The sequence below is a fragment of the Rhipicephalus microplus genome, chromosome X, assembly GCF_043290135.1.
Source record: "Rhipicephalus microplus isolate Deutch F79 chromosome X, USDA_Rmic, whole genome shotgun sequence".
Lineage (NCBI taxonomy): Eukaryota > Metazoa > Arthropoda > Arachnida > Ixodida > Ixodidae > Rhipicephalus > Rhipicephalus microplus.
In genome coordinates, this window is record NC_134710.1 from 386,739,823 (window position 1) to 386,763,147 (window position 23,325).

Consider the following 23,325-nt stretch of genomic DNA (forward strand, 5'->3'; position numbering starts at 1 on the left):
AGATCTGACCGCCGCCACGGTCACTTGCTTCGCAGGCGCTGGAGACTGAGGGCCGTGAGTTAATTGACGTATTCATGTGTGGTTATCAGGTAGTACTAATCACTCACGGTGTGCCAATGCATCTAAAGGTAATCAAGAGCAGGAGTATAACCACGTTTTACTTTATAATGCCTAAAGAGTATAAGGGCATTTAACTCTCTCCGTGTGAGGAAGAGCACAAAGCTGTTTCACTCTCTCGTTCGTTTCATACAGAGTGAAAATGAAGTTCTCTCTATCTGATGTTTTGCGAGAGTAGAATACTCTGAAGAGTAACTTGGCCGTTTGACTTCTACGGTACCTGGCGCAGATTTAAGGGTGGATTTTTGTGTTAGCGTATTCGTCAAACTCGTACATCTGCCCTATTAATCTCAAATTATGAATTTCCTTCGAAGCGCTTCGAGTATTCCTCATACTACGCGAACAAAAACGTTGGGGAGGCAGACGAATTTTAACTCCCTAACACTGCACAGCTGTGTGCGCTGACCGTGGCGCCATCCATTGGTGCCCCTGGAAGCCTCCGAGCATACATTGGCCACGCAAACGCGCGCAGTGTAACCAGCTGAATATTGTTACCCCTTGAATTCAACAGAGAGTGCTTCACGGCAGCCTCTGTTATAGTCAACGGATGAGGTAATAAATCTAGAGCAAATAAAAGCCCAGTGTGTAGCTAAAGAGGTACGCGCATTGCGGTAACTTGATAGATTCTATGTGGGCGGCGATGACTTTCGGTGATGCGGCTTGTTCACCAGATTCTCCACAGTGCATGGCATTGGAAAACAATTGCACTACTCTGCTACCGAAATGTTCAATATAGACGTATTCTATGTTTTGTTGTAGTGACGTTACGGCCCGTATGCTCCGCCCAGCTGTCCTAGCAAAAAGTGCGCTATTGGTAGCGTGTTGATATGCAGGAGGCATCTCAACGCGCTACCAATAAGTGATCACGTGTCAACTGGCTCAGCAGAGGCAACAGCTGCTTCCGAGCACTGCGCGTTGAGATGCCTCCCGCATGCTACAAGTGGCAGCCGTAACAGAGGTAATTGCAGTTGCTGCGAGAGAGCTCCGAAATCAACACATGTGCCTTGTTCATGTGTTGCTCCTCAGAGCATGATATATTTAAAGGTGGGAATCATAATGTGTCTCATTTGCAAATTGTGGTCGCTGTTGTGGCAGTCTGCATCACATGTGTACATTTTAATTCGTTAGCGAATGCAGGAAGGACAGACCACGTTCAGCAAAATGCTCTAGGATACAATATGCAAATGTGCTGGGTAAAAATACATGGCCCCGAATTGTTTCAGTAAATACTCGCGTACAACAAATGTGCCGAAGAATTTATTCGTGTGAATGATCAACACGATCTCGGCGGCACTCATCCTCAATGCGCTTGCGATAATGCTTCAACTACATGCTGGGCACATGCGATTACGTAATTCTCAGGGCCATGGCTCAATTCGTATGCTGAAGTCGAGTACGCGAAATGCGTGTAGAGCGTAAACAGGCTTGGCAAGTTTGGCGATTACTGTTTTTCTGTGAATTCTCACAGACGTGAAAAACTCGTGAAGCACACAGCAGCCAGAACAGGCCTGCCCGACACACGGTGTGTGATGTGTTTCATTGCAGCCGCATGTAAATAAGTTTAGTCCAGGTCATCATTTCGTTCTCTGCTGCTTTAATTAACCGTGTCCACGCAGAATGACGCACATGCTTGATGACCGACTAACAGCTTTAGTTCACGCAAGTATAACGTGGTCATTTCGAGACGTCTGAGGCTTCTACAGTTATATTACCAATGGTAACCACCAAAAATTCTTTGTAATTGTTCGCATATGGCATTGATTTCTACAAATTGCAGGTGCTCTGCGATAACCATGGTCGCTATGCCCACACCCAAGGCTTATAAAAGATGCAGCCTGCGCGCTACAATGACAAGCGCTTGACAAAGCAAATCACTTTTGCTGGGTAAGCCAATCCAAAACATAGCTAATTAAGTAGCGTCGAAGGCGAGTTCTCGTGTTTTATCGTATACGGAAGACTGAAAAAAAACCACAGCTTATCTACGGAGTCAATAATGATTGGTGGGGCGAAGCGTTCGTCGATTCGTTCGTGCTTCCACCCGTCCATTCTTTCTTGCTTCCGTCCGTCCAACCGTCCATGCGTCCATCCCCGTGTCCTTCCATACGTCCACTCTTCCATATGTCCGTTCGTTCGTCTGTCTGTCTATCCGTCTGTGCGTCTGTTCGTGTGGCCCTCCCTCTGTCTGTCCGTCCGTCTGTCCCCGCGTCCACCCCTGTTTCTGTCAGTCTGTCCGTTCGTCAGTCCGTGCGTTCATCTCTATGTTCGTCCGTGCTTCTGTCTATCTAGCGAACACTCGAAGTACAGCCATCTCACATTTTTTCATCATGTATTCATCATATACAAGTGGCGTCATCCAGCGGACATTCTGAGAACCGCTCTTTCGGGGGGTGCCACCGGTGGTTACGCACTACAACGAGAGTCGCACATGTGACTCCGTAAGTAGCTTCTCCCCTTTAAAAAATGGCAGCATTTTCACGGAGTGAATGATGGAGAGTGGGGCGAAGCTTTCCTTCGTCCATTCGTTCTTGTTTCCATCCGTCCATGCCTCCGTCTGTATGACTGTCCATGCGTCCATCCACCCGTCCGTGTGCTTCTGTTCATGCGTCCGTCCCTGCGTTCGTCCATGCATCTGTCTGTGTGTCCGCTCGTAGATCTATTCAACACTCCAAGCACCACCATCTGGCATTTTTTCATCATATATTCTCCATATAGAAGCACCGCCAGCCAGCGGACATTCCAAGGACTAAACGAGAGGTGGCACATGCACACTTTCTTATGGCTTGCGCTTCGGGTCTACCTCCCACCTTTAATTACATCGAGTTCATGGTATATACTAGTTCACTGTAATCATGGCACTGCGGCCCAACGCTCGCTAAACTTTTCTAAAACCAAGGAGGTTAGGCCCAGCGAGTATAACGTAGCAACCTTTTTCTGTCAGATAGTGTTCAATGTACATGCCAATGGCTGCTAAAGGGAAATGAGAGACAGGAGAATCCGGCTTTTACTTTCTTATGGCTTGTGCTTCATATCTACTTCCCACCTTTAACCACCTCGAGTTTATGGTATATACTAGTTCATTGTACTCATGGATGGCACTGTAGCTCAACGCTCATTCAACCTTTCTAAGGAGGTTACACCCAGCGAGTATAACGTAGCAACCCTTTCTTGTCAGATAGTGCTCAATGTACATGCCAATGGCTGTTAAGGGGGAATGAGACAGGAGCATTCAGCTTTTAGTTAACGCACACGCCGCGAACTTTTTATTGCTCAACAAAGCACAGGAGAAATCTTCCACTAGCACCACCTTGCAGTTAGAAATGTAACACTGGTTACACACTACGACTACGACTACAACTACGAGGGACGAACGGGTGCTGCTTTAAGGAGCTTTGCCTCGAAAACTCTCGCCCATATTTCTTGCGCCTTCCCTCGCAAATAATACCGTTATCGCTCGTCAGTTCACAGCTTTCTCTCTATTGCACGACCGCAAACAGCGCACGCACCAGCAAAAACACAGCGGCAACTGCGGCGGATGCACCAACTTTTGCCTACCGTGTGAAACCAAACGCTCGACGACAGTGCCACCACATTTTCCTGACGTTTGTCTAGTGAAATTCGTCAATGGGAAGCCAGCCCTGTGGCCCCTGCCCAGGGTCCACTTACCCTTTCTCCGCGCGCGCCTAAAATTTACTCGATGCGCCGCCCTGGCAAGCTGGCTGAAAAACAGGTAGTCGCACAGAGTCGCCGTGAGGTGTAATACGGGCACGTTTTAACTAGAGTTGCTGTATATGCTACCTTTAGGTAGCATATACAGTAACTCTCTAGTTTTAACGCGCTCTCGTACACGTCACGCACGCTGAAACGCATGGTGAACACCGTGCGGCACAGCCCCTGGCTTTGCCCGATGTGCCTCGTGTTGCAAGTACTGTGGAACACGCAAGACCAGCGAAGAATTGGACACGTCGCTGAAAACTGCGACGCAGCAGGCCAGCCGCGATCATTCTCCACTACGGTTTCAGCGATGTGCCGCGCGCAGTCGGATATGCTTTCGCGAGACTGTGTTGTCGAAAGGACGGAAGCGGTCCGATGTGAAGTACGTCTATGACATGAAGGAAAGTGCTACCTTTGAACTATTGTTATATTATGTTATATAGTTTATATTATTCTTGTTGACTGTACTTTTAACGTAGTGCAAGCATTGTAGAGCGTAGACTAGCAGGTAAATGTGTTTTGATAACTCTTGCCAAGCTCGACGTAGTGTGCAGGTTGCTCGTTATGCTCTTGCTTTGAAGCAAAATCAGTAGTTTCTCGGGCAGCCCTGAGGTGGCATTCGGCCCAGTGACAGCTTTTTGAGCGAAAACATCATATTTACGTAGATGGTAGTAGCAGCTCTTGCACTAAATATTACAGGAGTTGTTTCTCTACGCGCTTTCCTTAATGGTGTGTTCAATGGCTAGTGTGAACCTACAAAATGCTCGTATCGCCGTCTAAAAAATGAAATTTTGAAGCTCACAATGAACTGTGGAATGAATCTCTAAGGCAACATTCATACGAAAGGTCAGTGTAAAGGGGAGATTTGTGGTGTTAGTGGAAATGCAAACGTGTCGCAGTGATCGTGCTTTAAAGAATTCGACTCACCCTCGTATGGAGATAGTTCACAAGCTTGCCCTCGGTGGTCGTCTTAGAAGTGTGGCAGCTTGGGCTAGTAGGTATGACATGACGGTAGTTATAGCGCGAGAACAGAACGACGACACAGAGACAAGTGTCCTTCATGTCCTTCTTGTCTCTGCGTCGTCGTTCTGTTCTCGCGCTATAACTATCGTCACGTCGTCTAAGGATGATACCTAAAAAAAAGAAGCCTTTTGAACAACCTGGTGGTAATTGACTTTGTGGTGGTTCCGTGGTTGACATGCAGTGTGTGGTCAGTAATGCAACATGCGTAGATCATCATGGTTTTCCCAACAGTCATCGTCTTCTATTCAGCTTGGAGCTGTGCGTGTGACAATCAGATATACTACCGTATTTACTCGGATGTGACGCGACGTTTTTTTTTCTTTCATATTTGTGCTAATAAAGTCGACCATCATGTACCGAGTACCGAAATTCATTTTTTTCCTTCTTAGACGGAATGAAATGTCACCCCTCGCGTTATGATCGGGGTCGACTGAATACGGTATGTGTAATATAAGGCTTGACGCTTACGTAACCGAAGCTTTCATGTGTTTTCTTGAGTGCTTTCCGGGCAAGTTTAAATTAAAAGACTTGTAGTTTTTTCCAGAGCACCAAGCCATGTGCATTGGTGGAAATCGACGCCGGAGGCATTCAACTATTTATGCCCTGGATTATATTTACTGTTATTAAAAACTTTTTGTTGTTGTAACAATCGTGAATACAACAATAATGCCGGTAGCGAAGTTACTTTTTCTTCGTCTGATTATCGCGCCCGGCGGCATGGCTCACGTTAATATTTGTTCATACACCCGAATGTTGCCGGCCGCGTTCGACAAGGCGGTGCTGCATGTGCGCGGAAGCTCCAGGGCAGGTTACCAATACAAGGCCTCTAGCCTCTGCAGAAAACGAAGTGAAAATGGTTCCATGGTATTGCTAAACGAAGGCGCGATTCCCTCACTAATGGTGCTAAAAAATGCAGCTGATCGCGCATCACGGGCGGCTCCAGATTGTAAGGCGGGTGGACCAACAGAGCACAGCTGTGTGCCCCGCTGAAATACCCTTTTTTATATGCGCTTGTTTATAGGTATGTAGCACATCAAATGAATATTAAACGCAAAGTGTTTTTTTTATAATATTCTGCTGTTTGCTGCACGTGAGCACCACATCAGGCAAACGAAGTTAACCATTAGTTGTCATATGTTTCGCACGTATAGACATATACAGACTGTAGAAAATAGTCATCCTTTCTACTTTTTTTTGACAGTGCTTTCTGAGTAACAGTCCACTTGAGCTTTCAGACAATATGGTAGTACATTTTTATTGTACACCTTTAGGAAGGCCTGCAACAACACTGTTTACATCAGCCTGTTTTGTTTTATTTCAGCAATGCTATAATATTCTTTTACGTCGACTTCGAGTCACTCATCCATCTATCCACTTAAATCTCAGTCTCTGAAAAGCTTGTGCATTGCGAGCTCTTTAATGAGGACTGAGCTTTCCTGTAATTACTTTTTTGCAATTTCATAATTAAATGCTATTTTTTTGCTATGTTTCAAGCATTGCTATATTAGTTTCCGTTTCTGTCTCTTCCTTTGATTTATGTAGGTTCTCTTGATAAGGCTTCGTTCATCCTTGAAATCATGGCCAAGTATCTCGACCGTTTTTTTTTTGTTCGGTCTCGATTCTTTTAGGTGAATGAACTTGCGTACTTTAGCTGCACATTTCATTTCGTTCTCATTATGACAAACTTCTTCAAAATTACTTTTTTCAAGGCTTTTTTTTTGTAGAAGCGAAGTCCTGGCCACATAACCCTGCTGTGTAGTCGGCCTTCGATAATCCGAAATGACAATTGACCCGACGGATCTATGGCTAATTTTGTACGAAAACGTGACCTTGCATTTTCAGCACAGAAGCGCGTTCTCTAATATTTCCAATACTGTTCCTCCCGTGCAAGTTCCACTCATGGCCTAAATATTGTAATCATGATAATGTGGATGAGTACGCTGGCTTTTGACAGTAGTGAGAACTGTTAATGATCGATACTTGACGCAACTTCATCATAAGCATAGTGTATAGATTTTCGTGGGGAGGTGCTGTGTACCGTTTGGTTGATGTTGAGAGCATCTCGAAGGAAGGGTCACTTCGAATATTTGAATATATGACGCATCAGTAGCTGCGTGCAGTGAGCCAGAGAGAAAACATAAGTGCTTTTTTTCTAACCTTTGAGCTACCACTTGGCTTATGAAGTTCCGGTGAGTCAAAAGAACACCTTTTGGCAAACCCGTCGAACCACTGGAGAAGATGATTGCCAACACCGAGCTTCCGCTAAGGTTCAAGGTGGTTTCCTGCTCCACCAGAGGAGTCTCCTTTAGTTCTGATAGACTCAGGGTGCCTTCGTAGGAGCCACTTGTAACAAAGAACATCTGAAAAAAAAACGCAGCACCATACAAAATAAATTATTTGGCTTGAGATTGCACCTGCGCCTGCTTGTACAGCTAAGTGTCTTCTTTTGAAAAGTACGCCCTTTGGCCGCTTTATGTTTGCTTTGGCTTAATTTTTTTGTGTTGGAATGTTCTTTCTAGCTTTGGTTTCGGAGTTATTCTTTAAAATCACTCAAGTGAAATTTAGCGATGCCTTTTGGCGTGTCGTAGCGACTCAACAGACTTAAAGTACCCCAGAATGCGCTCTGGAAAAACGGCGCACTGTCCCCCACCCTCCCCTTCAGCTTCCTACCAAGCGTGTCGTTTTTGCAATAGGTTCTGATCGTGAGTAAAAAGAACGGCCGTAACCCTACCTCCCCGCGGTACCTCCCAACCCCACTCCAAGTGGAGAATTTTCGGCATACCCTTGTACAATAGTCAAAATGGAACAATCAACTATGCGTGGTATAGCTAAATATACACTGCATCTTGCGCATAATATGAATTCTTTCCCACTAGACCAGTTTCAGTATCAAATGTGTCGATAAGAGTACCGGAGCATGGTGGAAATAAGAGTACCAGAGCATGGTGGCTTCTCAATGTAAAGTTTAACGCCAACTATAGTTCCTATTTGTTAAACTGCGATGAAAAATTTCATGGATCTGTCAGCTCCGAAATTGTGTTTATCTGGTTTCACTCATTTGGTCTAGTTTTAGGTCGGCTGAAAAGATCATACACGAGAAAAAGAAAAAAAAGAGCAGTAATTTATTACACGTAATCGTAATCGGAGTACTGCATAAACAATCTGTAGATCTCGAGTGCGCGTGTAGACTATTTATAGCCGAAGCCAATATTTCATCGCCAGAAACATATCAGACATTGTGAGGACGGCTATTTATTAAACAGCTGTGTGTTAGTGATATCGTAGGCTGCCTATAATACAACAGCCCACAGAAATTACTCTAACTGTTGTAAATAAGTAACTTATCCGCATAAAGTTTATTTACATATGTATTTATTCCCATCAAGATATAGCCTCAGTTTTCCTGCGTTCATGTAAACCACCAACTTTGTGAATGTTGCCGTCATGGAGTTGTAAAACAAGATGAAATCTATCATCATTTCTACTTTTTCTGCGTATTCAAGCTGTGTCTGCAGCTACCTTTTATATTGGGCAAAAGTACATTCCTCCTTTTAGGTTGACAAGGGAAAGAGCTGAGTGTTTATGCAATCAGTGAGTGGCTTAGTAAATACTCGTGACCCCGCATTACACGCGCACTAGAACTTCACTTGTATGAAAAAAAAAGACATTCATTCATACGGCAATTACATAGGCTAATGCCTATATAATCCAAGTAATATTAGCTTCGGTGTCATTGCCGAACAACTAAGTGCTCACGAAAGTAACTTTTCTTCCTGTTTCCATGAATAAATGGAGCCTATCCTGTTAATGTTTGCTCTTGAAAAACAGGGAGCAGACTTTAATAAATCATCTGTTACCTCCACTGATGAAAGGAATTCACAAGCATCTTTCATTTTCTTCATGGTTTCGATGTCAGTGACAACAAATTTTGGTTGGCATTGCAATAACTCGCTGCGAGTTTCTCCTAAAAAATAAAGAACAGAGACAAAGGTCAATGAAAAACACAATGGTATAAAGGTGTTATGATACACAATTTCAAACACTATAGATCGATCAGTTGGTGTTACGCCTACTCTTTCTATCCAAAAAAAAAGAAAAAGAAGACTCATATAAAAATGCTTATTAAATTGACGTGGCAAAAGGCGGAATAATAAAGGGATGAAACCTTGTTTATGACTCTTTGTATTGCCCCGAAGGCACTGCGGTCCACAAATAAAAGAAGGAAAACATCTTCTGCGGAAACAAATGCTATAGACGCATAGGAGTCGGAGCAGTGGGTGCTAATTAACAGGCAAATCAAAACATAAATAAATGAACAATAAATAAATGTTGAAGTTTCACCCGAGAAATCTAAGCATTCACAACTATAGTAATGTAGTACTCGACTGCTGACCCGCAGGACGCGGGATTGAATCCCGGCTGCGGCGGCTGCAATTTCGATGTAGGTGGAGCTGTTGTAGGCCCGTGTGCTCACATTTGGGAGCACGTTAAAGAACCAGGGGGTTGAAACTTCCGGCTCCCTCCACTACGGCAACTCCCATAATCATATGGTGGTTTTGGGACGTTAAACCCCACATATCAATCAGCTATAGTAAGGTAATAAACAACTACCAGAAGTGAGGTTCGCATTTCTATAGGCTCTGTAAGCTGCAGCAAACAATACCGAACCAAATGAATTTGCGTGCACGAAGTCACGTGCGCACAAACGCGAACATACGCAACTCTACAACCACGGTTCACCCACTCGAGGAACGCTGGTGTGGTGAAGAGGCGGACACCGCCAAGAGACGGTAGCGAACGCTTTGTTAGGCTTGTTTCACTGAGTAACGTGCCCTCAAAGCATGCGACTTTTCCACGTCTCTTGTGCTGGAGAAGCAGCAGCACGTACTCACATGAATTCATCAAATATCTCGACTTGCAATTTCCTTGTAACCGCCGTAGATTATGTAAATCAGAGATTGCGTGAGTCACGTTAGTGCTTATCGGGTGGTGTATGCGTGCGTATATAGCTACGGCGGAACAGACCGGAAAAAAGTATGCTTACCCCGGCTGCAGTAGGCTCATGCGGTAGGCCCATCTGCTCAGATTTAGGTGCACGGTAAAGAATATCAGGTGGCCGAAACTTCCTGAGCCTTCCACTACGGCGTCTCTCATATTAGTATGGTGGTTTTGTGATGTTAAAACTTGCATACCAACTTACCCCTGCTCCCGCAAACGTGTGTGTGCCCTTGATCTTTACGAAGGGCGCAGTGAAGAGACGCTCTTCGAGCCTCGATTCTTCTCGGCTCGCCATCGCAAGCATTTCACAGCACCCACTCACCATTCTGCTAATTGTCGCGTAAGAATGTTACTACTATAGAAGTTTGCACAAAGAATTTTGGCAATAGCAAAAAATTCCTAACAATCAAATTTTCACTTAATAGGCACCGAAATTCAAGGCCAATAAGATTGAGGGTAATTAGTTTTCGGGGCAAAGCATTATTTAGATAAAGAGTGAAGCATTCATGGTTTCGCCCTCATGTGAAACACAGGAAGAGGAGGAGGAAAAAATAGGAGGAATAACCGGGAGGCATTTCTATCATGTACGGCCCGTTTCTGCATTAAAATAGTGTGACTTTACACTAAAGCGAAATATTGCAAAGTACCCATCATTTGTGTTGCATTTTGTTCCTCATTAGAATGCGTGATCAACAGAAGGAAACGCCATTTTATAAAGCGATTTTTTTTTCAATATAGAATCTCAGCTGTTCTATATCTTGATCTATATTTCGATTTTCTATTTTCTTCGCTTTATGATTAAGCGAGATTGTGGAACTATTTTTCTAAACGTCAATGAAATTAAATGAAGCAAAGGAGACAGAACTGTGCGTAGGCATGAGAACGCAACCTCTTCTAAGCAGTAGGTCTGCTGAAGCAGTGTAACATACCTTCATTGAGACTTGGCTTGATGAAACTGGCAACGCCACCAGCAAAGAATGTGCCGCATAAGGCGACTATTAGCTCGCAGCTGTTAACGCAATGGATTGCGACAACGTCTCCCTGTCGTAGCCGAAACTTTTGAAGGCCAGTAGCTACACGGCGGCTGGCATCCAACAGTTCGCCGAAAGTGTACTGCATCCCCAGCCTGACGTCTACCTGCAAATAAATAGAGCAGTGTTTATGCTGTAGATTTAGAATTGTACACGCGTGTAATAGAAACCAGCCCTGCCGCGATGGTCTAGTGTCTAAGGTACTCGGCAGCTGACCCGCAGGTTGCGGGATCAAATCCCAGCTGCGGTGGCTGCATTTTTGATGTAGGCGGGAATGTTGTAGGCCCCTGTGCTCAGATTTGGCTGCACGTTAAAGTACCCCAGGCGGTCGAAATTTCCGGAGCCCTCCAATACGGCGTCTCTAATATTCATATGGTGGTTTTGGGACGCCTCTTTTTTTCCCTTGAGAGCTCAGCGATTTGAAAAAAAAAATAGTGTTCACGCATATATGTCCTTTATGCATGGATCTGAACATCTTTGCCGTGACTGAAATATCTTGAAAACGTCTCCAAAGTCGTTGAACGACATCTGTGATCGGCCGCCATGGTAGATCAGTGATTAGGGTGTTCGGCGGCTGACTCGAAAGACACGAGTTCGACTCTAGCCATTGCAGCCGTATTTCGGCAGAGGTGAAATGGTAGAGGCGTCTGCACATTGTGTTGTCAGTCCACGTGAATCAACACCAAATTGTGAATATTCCCAGGGCCCTTGACTACGGCGTACCTCATAATGTAGCTCTCTTTGATGAAGTGAAATCCCAAGTGTTATCATTCCGAAATATTTTGATGATAATTGGTTTTTCAGAATACCGAATGTGTAGCCCAAAAACAAACAGACGGAAAGCATAAATGAGGGCAAGCATATTTCTGCGGACATGCATAGTACCCACGTGATTAGGCATTAAGATGCTTTATTGCTTCCCAAAATTTGCGATTGCATTTCAACAAAAGTTAATTTCATACTTGGTGTTAACTAAAATTCTCATATGACACGTATGGCTCACATCCAATAATCTCGCATGATTTTATGAAAACACGTATAGTATATCTGTTCATACGAAATTTCGAATATGAGGCATATGAAAACTTTGCCTATAGGTTGTCCCCAATATAGATGAAGCCCGGGAAACAAGTTCATCTGGAAGGAACACACACACACATAACGCTGTGCTTAGTAAAAAATTTATCCTTTTTTTTTGCGCTTGACTGGAACGCTCCAACGAGGGGCCTCGACCTGCTTCGACTGACCCTAGAGCCATGCGTTGGACGCGGCATGTTTGCTGCAGCCAATGATAGGTGGAACTCAGGTCAGTAAGAGACTGTTGCGGGTCTGCCTGACCGGCATGACAAATGCATCCGCTTGACAGGTCTATTTCCGCCGCGTATTGCTCTTGGTTACGTACGTTTCTGATACTGATTGCCTCACGCTTTCGGCAATCAGCCATTGCGTGCGGCAGCTTACGTAGCTTTCTTTTTCTAAATCGCACCTGGCGGTTAAAAAGATATTGTAATGAGAAATCGGAGTCAACACACGTCGGAGTCAACACAGCAATTGGTACGACATAATGGGAAGTTAGCCTACCTTTAGGGGCGAAACTTCTCAGAATCTAAGCTTGTTTTCCGTTGTGGCCATGGTACGCAACCACTGCAATGGCTAGCCAGGGCTGCTCCAGGTGGCGCACCTAAACTTACACGAAGCGCAGCCCTGGCGAGATGCCTCAGAACCAGCTAGCAGGACAGAGGCGCCACGAGTTGTAGTACGAACATGTTTAAACGTGCCCTCGTACACATTGCTTGTGCTGAAACGCAAGGTGAAAATCATGCGACACTCCCCTACCTCCCCTTAGTCCGATGTGAGTCGGGTTGTAAGTACTTTAGAACGTGAAAAACCCGAAAATATTTGGACTCTTCGCTGAAAACTGTGACGCAGCAGGTGAGCAGTGATGCCAGTGAATACGCTCCGCTACGCTTTCAGCTATGTGGTGCTCACGGTCAGATACCTTCGGGAGACGATGTTGTCAAGTGGACGGGCGCTGTCCGTTATGAAGTTCGTGTATGACGTGAAAGAAACAGTGTGACCTTTCGACGCATTGCCAAACATTGTACGGCGTAAACATATACGCAAGTGTGTTCAAATAGCGCTTGCAAAGCTGGACGTAGTGTGCAGCTTGCTCTATGTGCACGATTTTAAGTAAAACAATAGTTTCTCAGGTAGCAGTGAGGAATAATTTGGCCCTATGACAGTTGTTTTGAGCGAGAACATATAATTCACGTATTTTGAATTGTCGCAGTTCTAGCACTATATATAATACAGCAGCTGTTTTGCTACCCGCGTTCTTTCACAAAGTGTTCAACAGCTAACCTGAACCAAAAAATGCTCGTATCGCTGTTCCCTTAATAACTTTTTGAAGCTGACTGTGAATCGTGAATGTATTGTCTAGGGCATGCGTCACATGAAAGGCCAGTGTAAGGTCGATATTTGTTGTATTATCGGAAATGCAAACATGTCATAGTGGTCGTGTTTTAACGAAGCCGACTCGCCGTCGTCTGCAGACTATTTGCAAGAGTGCGGTTGGCCGTTGTCTAAGCCTTATACTTAAAAAAGGCCTTTGAACAATCTGGTGGTAACTGAATTTGTGGTAGTTCTGTAATTGACATGCAGTTTGTACACAGTAATGGGATATACGTAGATCATCACTGTTTTTCTAGAAGTCATCGTCAGCCTCTTCATAAACTACTATGCAATATTTCTTTGAAGAGATGTATCCAGTAAAGCAATCAAAAAGTATTTCAATAAAATGGGCAGAACAATGTATGTTTATGAGTGAATAACCTTTTTTTCTTTTTTTGGGTAGAGCAACAATATTGAATGGGTTTCCAGGCTACAATGTACCTAATATTTATGCAAAAATGTTTTGCGTTCTGCGATTGGCTCATAAATATTAACTGCTTGAAATTACAAATTTATGGATCCACTTGATCAGGAAATGCCGAAAAGGTGAAAAAACTATACAAGATGAAAATTTAAAATTTTCAATAATAAAGCAGCAAGCTTTTCTATGCAGAGGAAATTGTCAAAAGGTAATTATAATAATGTAAGACCGGGTGAAATTAGCTCATCTTTCTGCTTGATAGGTTTGTGCAAATTTACTTTTTTCTTTTATTGCTAATTCACCAACACCGCACATTAGCAGCACTATGTCATGTTTTGTAATTACCAGTGCACACTAATTTTGCATAGAAGCACCTAACTCAAAAGTTTTTCGACACATAATAAGTATTGCAAACATTTTTTGGTTGTGGCGTCATCTGTGAAAATAACCATGAAGTTGTCTCGAGTCAGTTCTAACGTTTGTCAAAAGTGATGTCACTAAACACGACTGTCGCCGAAACACGTATGGGTTATTTCTGCTCATTCCAGACTTCAGTGTCTATCCCAGTGGGCAAATTTAGTCGCTACGTCTCCAATGCACAATGTAATCCCAAGACTCTACTGAAAAAAACACACAGAAAGAAACAGAGCGACACAAAGAAGGAAGTAAACAAAGCACGCCACAATCACGACCAAGTGGTTTGGCAACTGTGCCGAGGATGCCAGGACCTGCTTGGCTGCTCGCCTTTCTAGAGAGGAGACTGCAGAAGCGTTTCTTAAGTACACAGACAAATTGACCTTGCCTTCTTGTAGACTTGTAGGACATTACCTGGCCACATTCCTGACCAAGTGGTTTGGCAACTGTGCCGAGGATGCCAGGACCTGCTTGGCTGCTCGCCTTTCTAGCCAGGGGACTGCAGAAGCGTTTCTTGAGTACACAGACAACTTGACCTTGCCTTCTTGTAGACTTGTAGGACATTACCTGGTGGTCTCTCCTTCGCGGAGTGGTGAGGAATGTTTTGCAGTGTGGGTACCACGTAGCAGTGGTTGAAGGATAGTATAACATTGGAGCTTTTTTCGAGAGACTAGCCTGCACATGCGAAGGGGTGGTGACATGACGTACTTCACGTTTTTTTTCGGGAGAGGAGGGGAGGTCACAAGGTCAAGCGGCCTCGATAAACGTCGCACTATGTGGCGACAGTTGCTAACTGAGAGGTAGCTTGAATCGTCTGCAAATTGTTAAAAATACTGAGCCCGCGAGGTTTTTTTTACCAGTGCGTGGCGGATAGCTACAGAGGCTACGGACCCCCAGTTTTGATTTCGGTGACTTCCATGGAGGCGCTTTCTGACTTGAAAAGGGCCCATTGACAAGTTTGTGGATAGTTTGTGGTCAAGTTGGTGGAAAACGAACTTGCATGTGCGCATTAACTATATTGTAAACTGTGAGGTAATGAGCCATATTTTTCTGACTGCCGCAAAAAGTGTGGATGGCTGTGTGATCTTTATAGCATTCCCAGCCACGCGCAAGAAAACAAACGTCAAGTTTCATGACGCCTTCTGAAGTTTGGAAACAATATTTTCAGTATGTCAGCTTCTTGATAAAAAATGTGTTTGCTAGCGTTATACTTGCTGCAGTGACTGGTCTAGCAAGGAGATAGCAGGAATAAAGCTTCAACTGCACAAAATAGACAAGACGGTCACCATTTACCTCTAGCAAAGCTAAGCTTTGGAAAATAATTTGTTCGCTAATGTAAGTCATGGTATATCTTACTTTCTAGGCACCCGGCCTTCACTGAGAAAAGCGGGACATAATGTATTTACTCTCAGCATCGGTCACCGTAGACACCTATCAAATGAGACGTTCGCAGATAGCGTAGACGCGCTCAAGCGTATTTTTAGAATGAACTAGTCGAGTGCTCACTGGGTGCAGCCCTAAAGTGTGAGCCACCTATTACCCGGCACCTCCCAAATGACAAATACAATTCCCGGACTGGTTTTGCAGCTTCCACTCGCCAAGCCAAGTGTGCCAGTCAGCTAGCGTGTTGTCCAGACACTCAAGATGGTAAAACCACAAACTTGGTGGGAGGGGGGAGGCAATTTCAAATTTTAAGTAAAAGAATTTGAACCTTGAAAAAAAAAGACTGCACATGAGTTCACATTCACATATCACATGCTAGTGCTATGAGTACTCCCTTAAGTAGCACTAAGGAAGCAATCGTTCCGTGTGATCACTTCGTATACCACACCACTGTGCTGCTGTTCTAAAACTGGGATGAAAATATCTGCAGTACCATGTGCACAAACTGATCAGATTCTTGCAGGTCTACCATCGAATTCGTGAAAGCCCAGTAAATGCGCCGGTGTGGTGCAAAATTTCCGTCCCAATAAGACAAAGGCCAGTAGGTGCGCAGGTGTGGTGCGAAATGTCTGTCCCAATAAGACTCCCAAGATCCCACATGCGTTTATCTTAGAGGATTTGAACGCCTAGGCAGCCATAATTTTCTCCTCCTTGGTCGACTGTATTCTCCCCCCAATAGCTTTCTGCACCTTATGTGGTTTGTCAGTTTCTCGGGGAACTGCCCAATTTAGACCAAGTGTCAATGTCACGTGATGACGTCATTATTTCAAAAAAATTTGGTGATCTGTGATGTCCACCAATGATTTTATTAAGCATTTGTGTAGACAGCGTCAGGTGCTTTTCGCGCTTGATAAGGCTTCTAAATTTTCCCTACCACGTGTATTGTGCTGTTCATTTTGTAAGAGCGCACGAACAGTATTAACTTTTCACAGTGAATTGAATACTACCTAAGGCACAATAAATTAAATACCTACTTTTTGGATTAGAAATCTAAGTGAATATGATATCACCAGATTTGTTGTTCAAGGTTCAATGGGTACAATTTGAATCTGTCTTACCATTTATTTGCGGTGAGAGGGGAACTCGTCTTATAGCTGAAAGAATCGACTCTCATATGTTTCACTAAATTTGAGCACTGCATTCGTGTATGTAAGTGCGAGACCGCCCTCTAAGTACGAATGTTGTGCTGCTTGACCCGATCTTTCCTTCTGTCTGCTCACCATGCTTGCACCACATGATGACCGATGTCACCCCGATCCCCATTTATATTCTTGAAGGTTTCAAGTAGCTATGTGAGGAAGAAAAAGAAAGTTGCAACCGATACATCTGTTTAGTGATGCATGAAGATAGGGATGTTTTGGCTGCCCAATTCTTTCCACCGATTATGACTATGAAATCACCATTTGTTTGGCTCACTCCAAGGCATAAAAAGGTGCTTTGTGTAATGATAGCCAGGGAGTAGTAAAATATAATTTTCCTTGTAGCTTCTGTGTGTAGTGACATAAGTATCAAGCGGACCATGCGAAACACCCGCGGTATATGTTCAGAGGGGTTAAAAAACTCTGTTAAATGGAACGCCAGAGCACGTGTCATCTGCTCTGGTGTTCTTTTACAAACTGCCACATCTAGTGGCCACATGATCAAGTACAAGAGGTGACATTTACATTCCCTGAAACGAGCTTACAAACCTCGCCAGCTATTGCTCGTGTCTCTCAACTCACTACATTCCCTCTGTAGGGTTTCTAGAACGAATATGACATGCACAGGCAGTAAATAATGCTACCGACTGGAGAGTAAAGCCTCGAAAAGGGGGCCATCTTAGCACTTCTGTTGAAAGAAGAGTGTACGATGTAAAGCAAAAGTGGAGAAAGGGAAGTAGCAGAACAGGAAGCTTACATATACAGCAGGGACGTCAGACAATGTTCATCAAGGTGCTGCCTCACAAAGAGTGGTGTCCAGCTGCGGCCTGCTAGCAATTTTTCAAAAATACCGGCAAATCTTCAGAAACGCTGGAAGTAAATAGTTTATTGGAACGGAAGCTGTTCCCAAGTGCAATTTTGATGCTTTCGTCCTTTTTTCCCTCTTTTTGTTCAGTATGCTTTAAGCTCTGATAGCGGCATTATAAAGTGATTCATATTAGAGTTATTTGAGTGAGATCGTATGTTGTAAGCGAAATGTCGTGAATCGCAGGTATGCTGTTGCTTTGCACGAGGCAAAATGTTGCTAACACAAGTTATACCACTATAACGAAGATTAGGCGTTGTACCTGAGTTAGCCATGTTTAGTTCTGAATTTGCAGCTTAACACGATATTCAAAGCAATGCCTCTGCGAAGCCACTGATACAGTGTCTCCATGACGAGGAAGTACATAATTTTTTATTCTTATTCGATAAAGTGTGAAGCCGAAATCCAAGCTTGTGCTATTCTTAAAAAAATTCGAAAATTTCACTTAACGCAAATGCGTGAAATTTGATCAAGTTTGTTTTGATGCTTTAAATTTAGAAGGAGCAATCTGATAGAGTGAGCAGCACTCGTTGAGCTAACTACTAACCAAAAATTTTGTGGTCAACTGTTGCACTTCTCGAATTAACACAGCTGGTGTAGCCAAATAGAAGAGACCCATAGATAACAATTTCCAAAAAATAGCTGACTGACAATAGAATTTTATGAGATGGTAAATTATCAGTAGTCAACACATGGCATGAATGCTCAGAAGCAATGTTTATTTTGCCTCAGGAGGGAATTATGTACGCAAAGATAGAAAGCAAGTCTATAAACATTTGTTTTTGTTTGAGTATATTTTTTTTCTGGAAATATTTGAACATATATCAAAGTAACCTGGAAATAAAACTCTGCTCCTTAGTGACTACAATATGTACTCTGACTTTGCACAAAATTTAAACCAAAACTACACAAACATTTCTCCTGCCATGAGTGTGGCATCTTCAGTGTGCAGTGGCACCAAATGTGTGGAGGTGACCAAATTCACTGATTTTCTCATATGTGTTTACCCATTCGTATGAAGGCCGTGATTGTTGTTGCCCGATGACTGGTCACGATGATCTAATTACAACTCGAAACGCTTTCTCTTCCTTTTATTTTGTTCTCGAGCCAGCGTCGTCCAATTACGGAAGTCGAAGGCATGCCCCATTTTCAAGCAGTGTTTGACGAGTTTTGTCTGAGAATGGGTGGCTTTTGTAATGTCCCCTTTATATTCATTCAAAACTCATTGACCACTTTCTGCCAGTTTTGCTGATAAAAGTGGTGTCGCAGCCACCGCACAGAAACCTGTAAATAACCCTGTTGTGATCGTTCGCAGGGGTGCTGTCTTTGAGCTTAGAGAGCACGTTTACCAAGGTACAATTGGGCTTCAAAATTGCTCCATTCCCAGTGGGCATAGTGCTATTCGAACATAGCCGAGAAACCTTACGGAAAGGACATAAACAACGGGTTTTTTGTTTTCTCGCGGCACACTCCTTGTTCCCTTTTGCATGTGCTTCTGGGTGTCATTGTTATAGCTGCTCGGATAATGAATTCGTTACAATTCACCAACCACGTTTTCCATCTATATGACTGCAAGCACTGATCACTTATGTATCCGTCACCACAAGCATGAGTGAAATAGGCAGGAAGAGACCAACAGGGCTGAAGCAGCAAAAAAGCAGACATTGCAAAAGCCACCCATGCCACGCAATATAAAACAAAACTCGTCGAACACTGCTCGACAACGGGACATGCCTTCGACTTCAGTAATGAGACAACGCTAGCTCGGGAACAAAAGTGGGGCAAGAGAATTTTTCTCGAGTCGTGATTCATTAGTAAGGCAAGTTGGCTTGCGACAAACACCGCGGCCGCATGCTAAGCGACATACGAGACAAGCAGCAAACTGTGTAACCTCCGCTCATTTGGTTCCAGGGCATACTGAGGATGCCACCTGCATATTTTGCGAAACGTGTACGTGGTTTTCGCTACATTTTGCTGTGTTAAGTACGAGTCTATATTTTATTCATGAACTGGCCTGTCTTTTGGAACGTTTTTAGGTCTGCTCCTTAGTTATAACTCTTCTTCATACCGTGGTGCACCAAAAGACGTGCTGATAATTTGATTTTGATGTTTTAGATGAATTTTTTTATTTTGTTTCAGGAACATATGCACGTGTCGGAAGAAGAAAATGAGCAGCAGAATTTTATCTTACTTTGCCACCAATGCAGCTGATCAGGAGTGACTGAAAGGAATACTACGCTGTCAATGCCGTCTGTTTGGTAAGCACCATTATATAGGGCAATTTAAAACTACTAACAATTTTTTGTGCATCATTTATATTAACTCAACGAACATTGCCACTCTAAAAATAACTAGCTAGACTGAATATGTTTGAGCTGAAAAACTGAAATAAGACCGTGAATAAGCTCGAAGTGTTGATTCTTTGCCATCATAAATGAGTAAGGAGCCAACGATTCAGCTCAAAATAAAGCGCCACATATTTCATGTCTACACTATTTATGTTTCCTCACAGCTGTGTTTTTCATTGCTGGATTGTTACATAGCTTTCTGTCAGTCCTGGCACATCTTTCATAGGATGTTGCAGGCAGATTTTGTCAGCCGATTATCTGCATTTTTTAAAGAAGTGTTCCCATTTATTTATTTTATTTGCTTGAGAAGCACTAATATGGGTCTAATCACTTGCTCTTCATTATGCAGGCCCTGATATCCAACTGATTGCCTCACATCATGGCTTGTTTCACGGTCGTCACAGCCATCACCCTTCAGTTGCTGTTCGCCGACATCGTCGACAGTGTACCCCTTTTCGGCGTACCCTGACATGGCGAGCTTGTTCACTCTAGTTCAACCACATTGGCAAAGTCTCGAGTAAAAACTGGCAACTTCTCTATGCTGCTAAGTTTGCATATGTGAACTTCACTAGTTATCTGAACTGTTGTGGCGGTATGGCAGTTAGTTGCTTCTCTGATGGTGATGCAGGTTCGTGCTCATTTGTCATTATACTCTAAAATATTGCATTTCCTGTGCTTGCTGCTGTTCCTGTGGCCAGAAGTATGATTATATATGTATCCATTGTTGACATTTACGGCGTTATATTTTTGTGAGAAATCGGTACTCGGTCATAATACTCGTTCTGAATACCTTCGAAAAATCAACTTCCCTCCTAATAACTTCCGCAAACAAGTGAGTGTACTTTGCCACTTTTCCAAAGATGCGCAGAACCACTCGCTACAGTGTATCAAGTTAGAAGCTGCATACCCTTTATATTCAAAGAAGTTGAAAAGCTAAAATTATTGGCACACACAATACTAGAAATGCTTAAATGAAAAATACTAGACAGTTGTGCAGAGCAGCGCATAGCAATCTAAAGAGAACTTGAGCTCTCCTCTAGATACAAACTAATAAAATCTGAACTGTATGAACAAGAATAGTGTTGTCAAGGCCGTTCATTCATTTATGGCCCAATGGACTAAATGACAACAACGTGGTAATCAACTGACAGAAAATAGTTGCGTGCCTTGTGTATTCGTTTCGTTATCAATATTTCTCGCTTGGTTGTGGCTGGGAGGTCACTGTTTTGCGTGAATTACACTGAGCAGATGCTCTACTGATCGCGTTTTGCTTTTTCTGACCAGGCATAGGCTACTTTAACTTTCAAAGGCGTATATTTTATCTAATCAATCGGCCACAATTAATCAGACGCTTTTTACCTAATGCATGTCAGGCAGTAATTATAAAGTTCAGTTGCTTTCAAACTGATAAGCTTTTTTGATGTGCGACATGTTTTCCTACACAGATACCAGCAGGTTTTTCTGTTTTGGTAAAAATAAGTTTGTTTTGAGCCTTTTAAGTTCCGTCAAATTTTTCAAGCTGTACCTGAGTGGGAAGTGCCTGTTTTTCAATGCTTCTATAATGTCTCTGTTCAAGAAATCATGACATAGACAGTCAACAGCAGTGGCAACCATCATTGTAGACAATGCAGGCATCACTGTTGGAAAATCACCGACAAGGCAATGGCTGTCTATCGTATTCGTGTCATCCTATGTATTTAACACTTAACAGTTTCGCCAGTATCTTCCTTGCCTTTTCGTTTTCCCTCGGATATTGTAAATACTATAGATAAAAGCTTTTTTCGTCAAACTTTTTACAAGATTGTATGAACAAGTTGTGTTTTCATCTTACACCTGTATTTCTTTTTTATGACCCAACAGTCGACATAGAATGAAAGAAACTTGCAACGTGCCTTGTTTACATTTATTACTGAATGCTTAAAATGTGTTTTGTAACACTCCCATTCATATCTTGCTCTCTGACAACGAAAAATGACTAAAAAGTAAGTAATCTTTGCGAATAAGTGTCTTCTTTTTTTTTCATATGGCATTCAGCCACTTCAGCATGTTCTTTGGTCTTACCGACATGCAAAAGTCTGTTCTGACATTTTTATAGCTGGGCTGTTCCAACACCACTTGTTTATTCATCTACCAATGCCTTGATAAAAAGCTGTTAGGGAACAGTTTTTGTGCAAGGACATTAATATTGCACTTTTTCACACCATACCAGAGCTTTTTATTTAGCCTAAAGCATCGGGGCGGTTCCCGTAAAAAGTAAACAAGCATTTTATTAATAATGCACACACAGTAGTATAAATTTTCGTGCACGCCACGTGAAAGTCAACACGTCACCCAGCAAAGTTGACATCATGTTGCTGTTATGCTGACATCATGTTGCTGGTATGTTGACATTACGTTGCTGGTGTGTTCCGAAAACATTGCCTTAATGTCGAAATTGTGATCCTGGACGTTCCCATATCGTCATGAATGTTACAAGCAACGTTATCATGTGATCAAAAAACAGGACGTAAAGCGCTTTAAATACACGATGGCATAACATTCTGCGTTACTTGGGAATAACGCCGATCTCGAAGCGTTTATTTCGTCGTTCGGTCATTGCGCTTGGGGACACGGTTTACGTTAGTATTTGTTTTTACGTCCGAATGTTACCGGCCGCGCTCGACAAAGCGGCGCTCCATGTCTGCATAAAATTCTGTGCTGGTTCCCCCTAGTCGAAACGTATGTGACACACACACACACACACACACACACACACACACACACACAAATTTACAATAAATTTCGACGTATACGTAGCCATAATATATGACAAGAGATTAATGTTCCCGCCGAAAGGAAGCTATCGAGCGAAACGTTCACAAGTTATTCTATACTAAAATATCCCTTGATGTTGAGGCTTCTCGAACAAACCTGTGAGACAAAGGCGCACGAGGACTCTTATATGCCCCGACTAATTAACCATAAAAACGGTATCATCCAACCGGCAAAATTACCGGTTCTTGAATTCACAGTCTAGGCATATTCTCTCCTCCAGCGATTTCCTATATCCTCTTTGAATTACCTAAAACCACAGGACAGCGAAATAAATTTACATATTTTTATACACTTTAAAAATGTCACTCAATGTACCTTACAAGAGGCGACGCTCAGTACTGGCTAATACGATGTCCGAAGATTCACCTACTCGTATGTGATACCCTTCGTGGAGATACGCGGATTTTTCTCTTTGCTCTGCTATTACGCTCAGCATGCGTGGGCTACACCTTACGAGCACATGGCCAAGTTTAGTGCAAGGTTGTGTAGGAAGGCCAATCGTGGCATATTTTCAAGTTATAGGGGAACGTTTGGCATTTCTATGAGCATG

General features: G+C 43.2%; 1 protein-coding gene and 1 long non-coding RNA gene across 2 annotated transcripts in view; one reads left to right on the forward strand and one right to left on the reverse strand.

Annotated features, from left to right (window-relative positions):
- LOC142776435 (luciferin 4-monooxygenase-like) overlaps window positions 1-23,325 on the reverse strand; it is a 104,059-nt gene that overhangs the window by 41,047 nt on the left and 39,687 nt on the right. The window contains exons 3-5 of the mRNA XM_075880081.1: window positions 10,779-10,986; window positions 8,709-8,815; window positions 7,009-7,211 (exon numbers count right to left, since the gene is read on the reverse strand). Coding sequence (XP_075736196.1) covers window positions 7,009-7,211; window positions 8,709-8,815; window positions 10,779-10,986 — 518 coding nt within the window. The remainder of the gene's footprint in view (window positions 1-7,008; window positions 7,212-8,708; window positions 8,816-10,778; window positions 10,987-23,325) is intronic.
- Window positions 19,677-21,853, forward strand: LOC119161029 (uncharacterized). The gene is made up of 2 exons (XR_005108397.2): window positions 19,677-19,871; window positions 20,311-21,853. It is a non-coding gene; the product is annotated as an uncharacterized LOC119161029 (long non-coding RNA).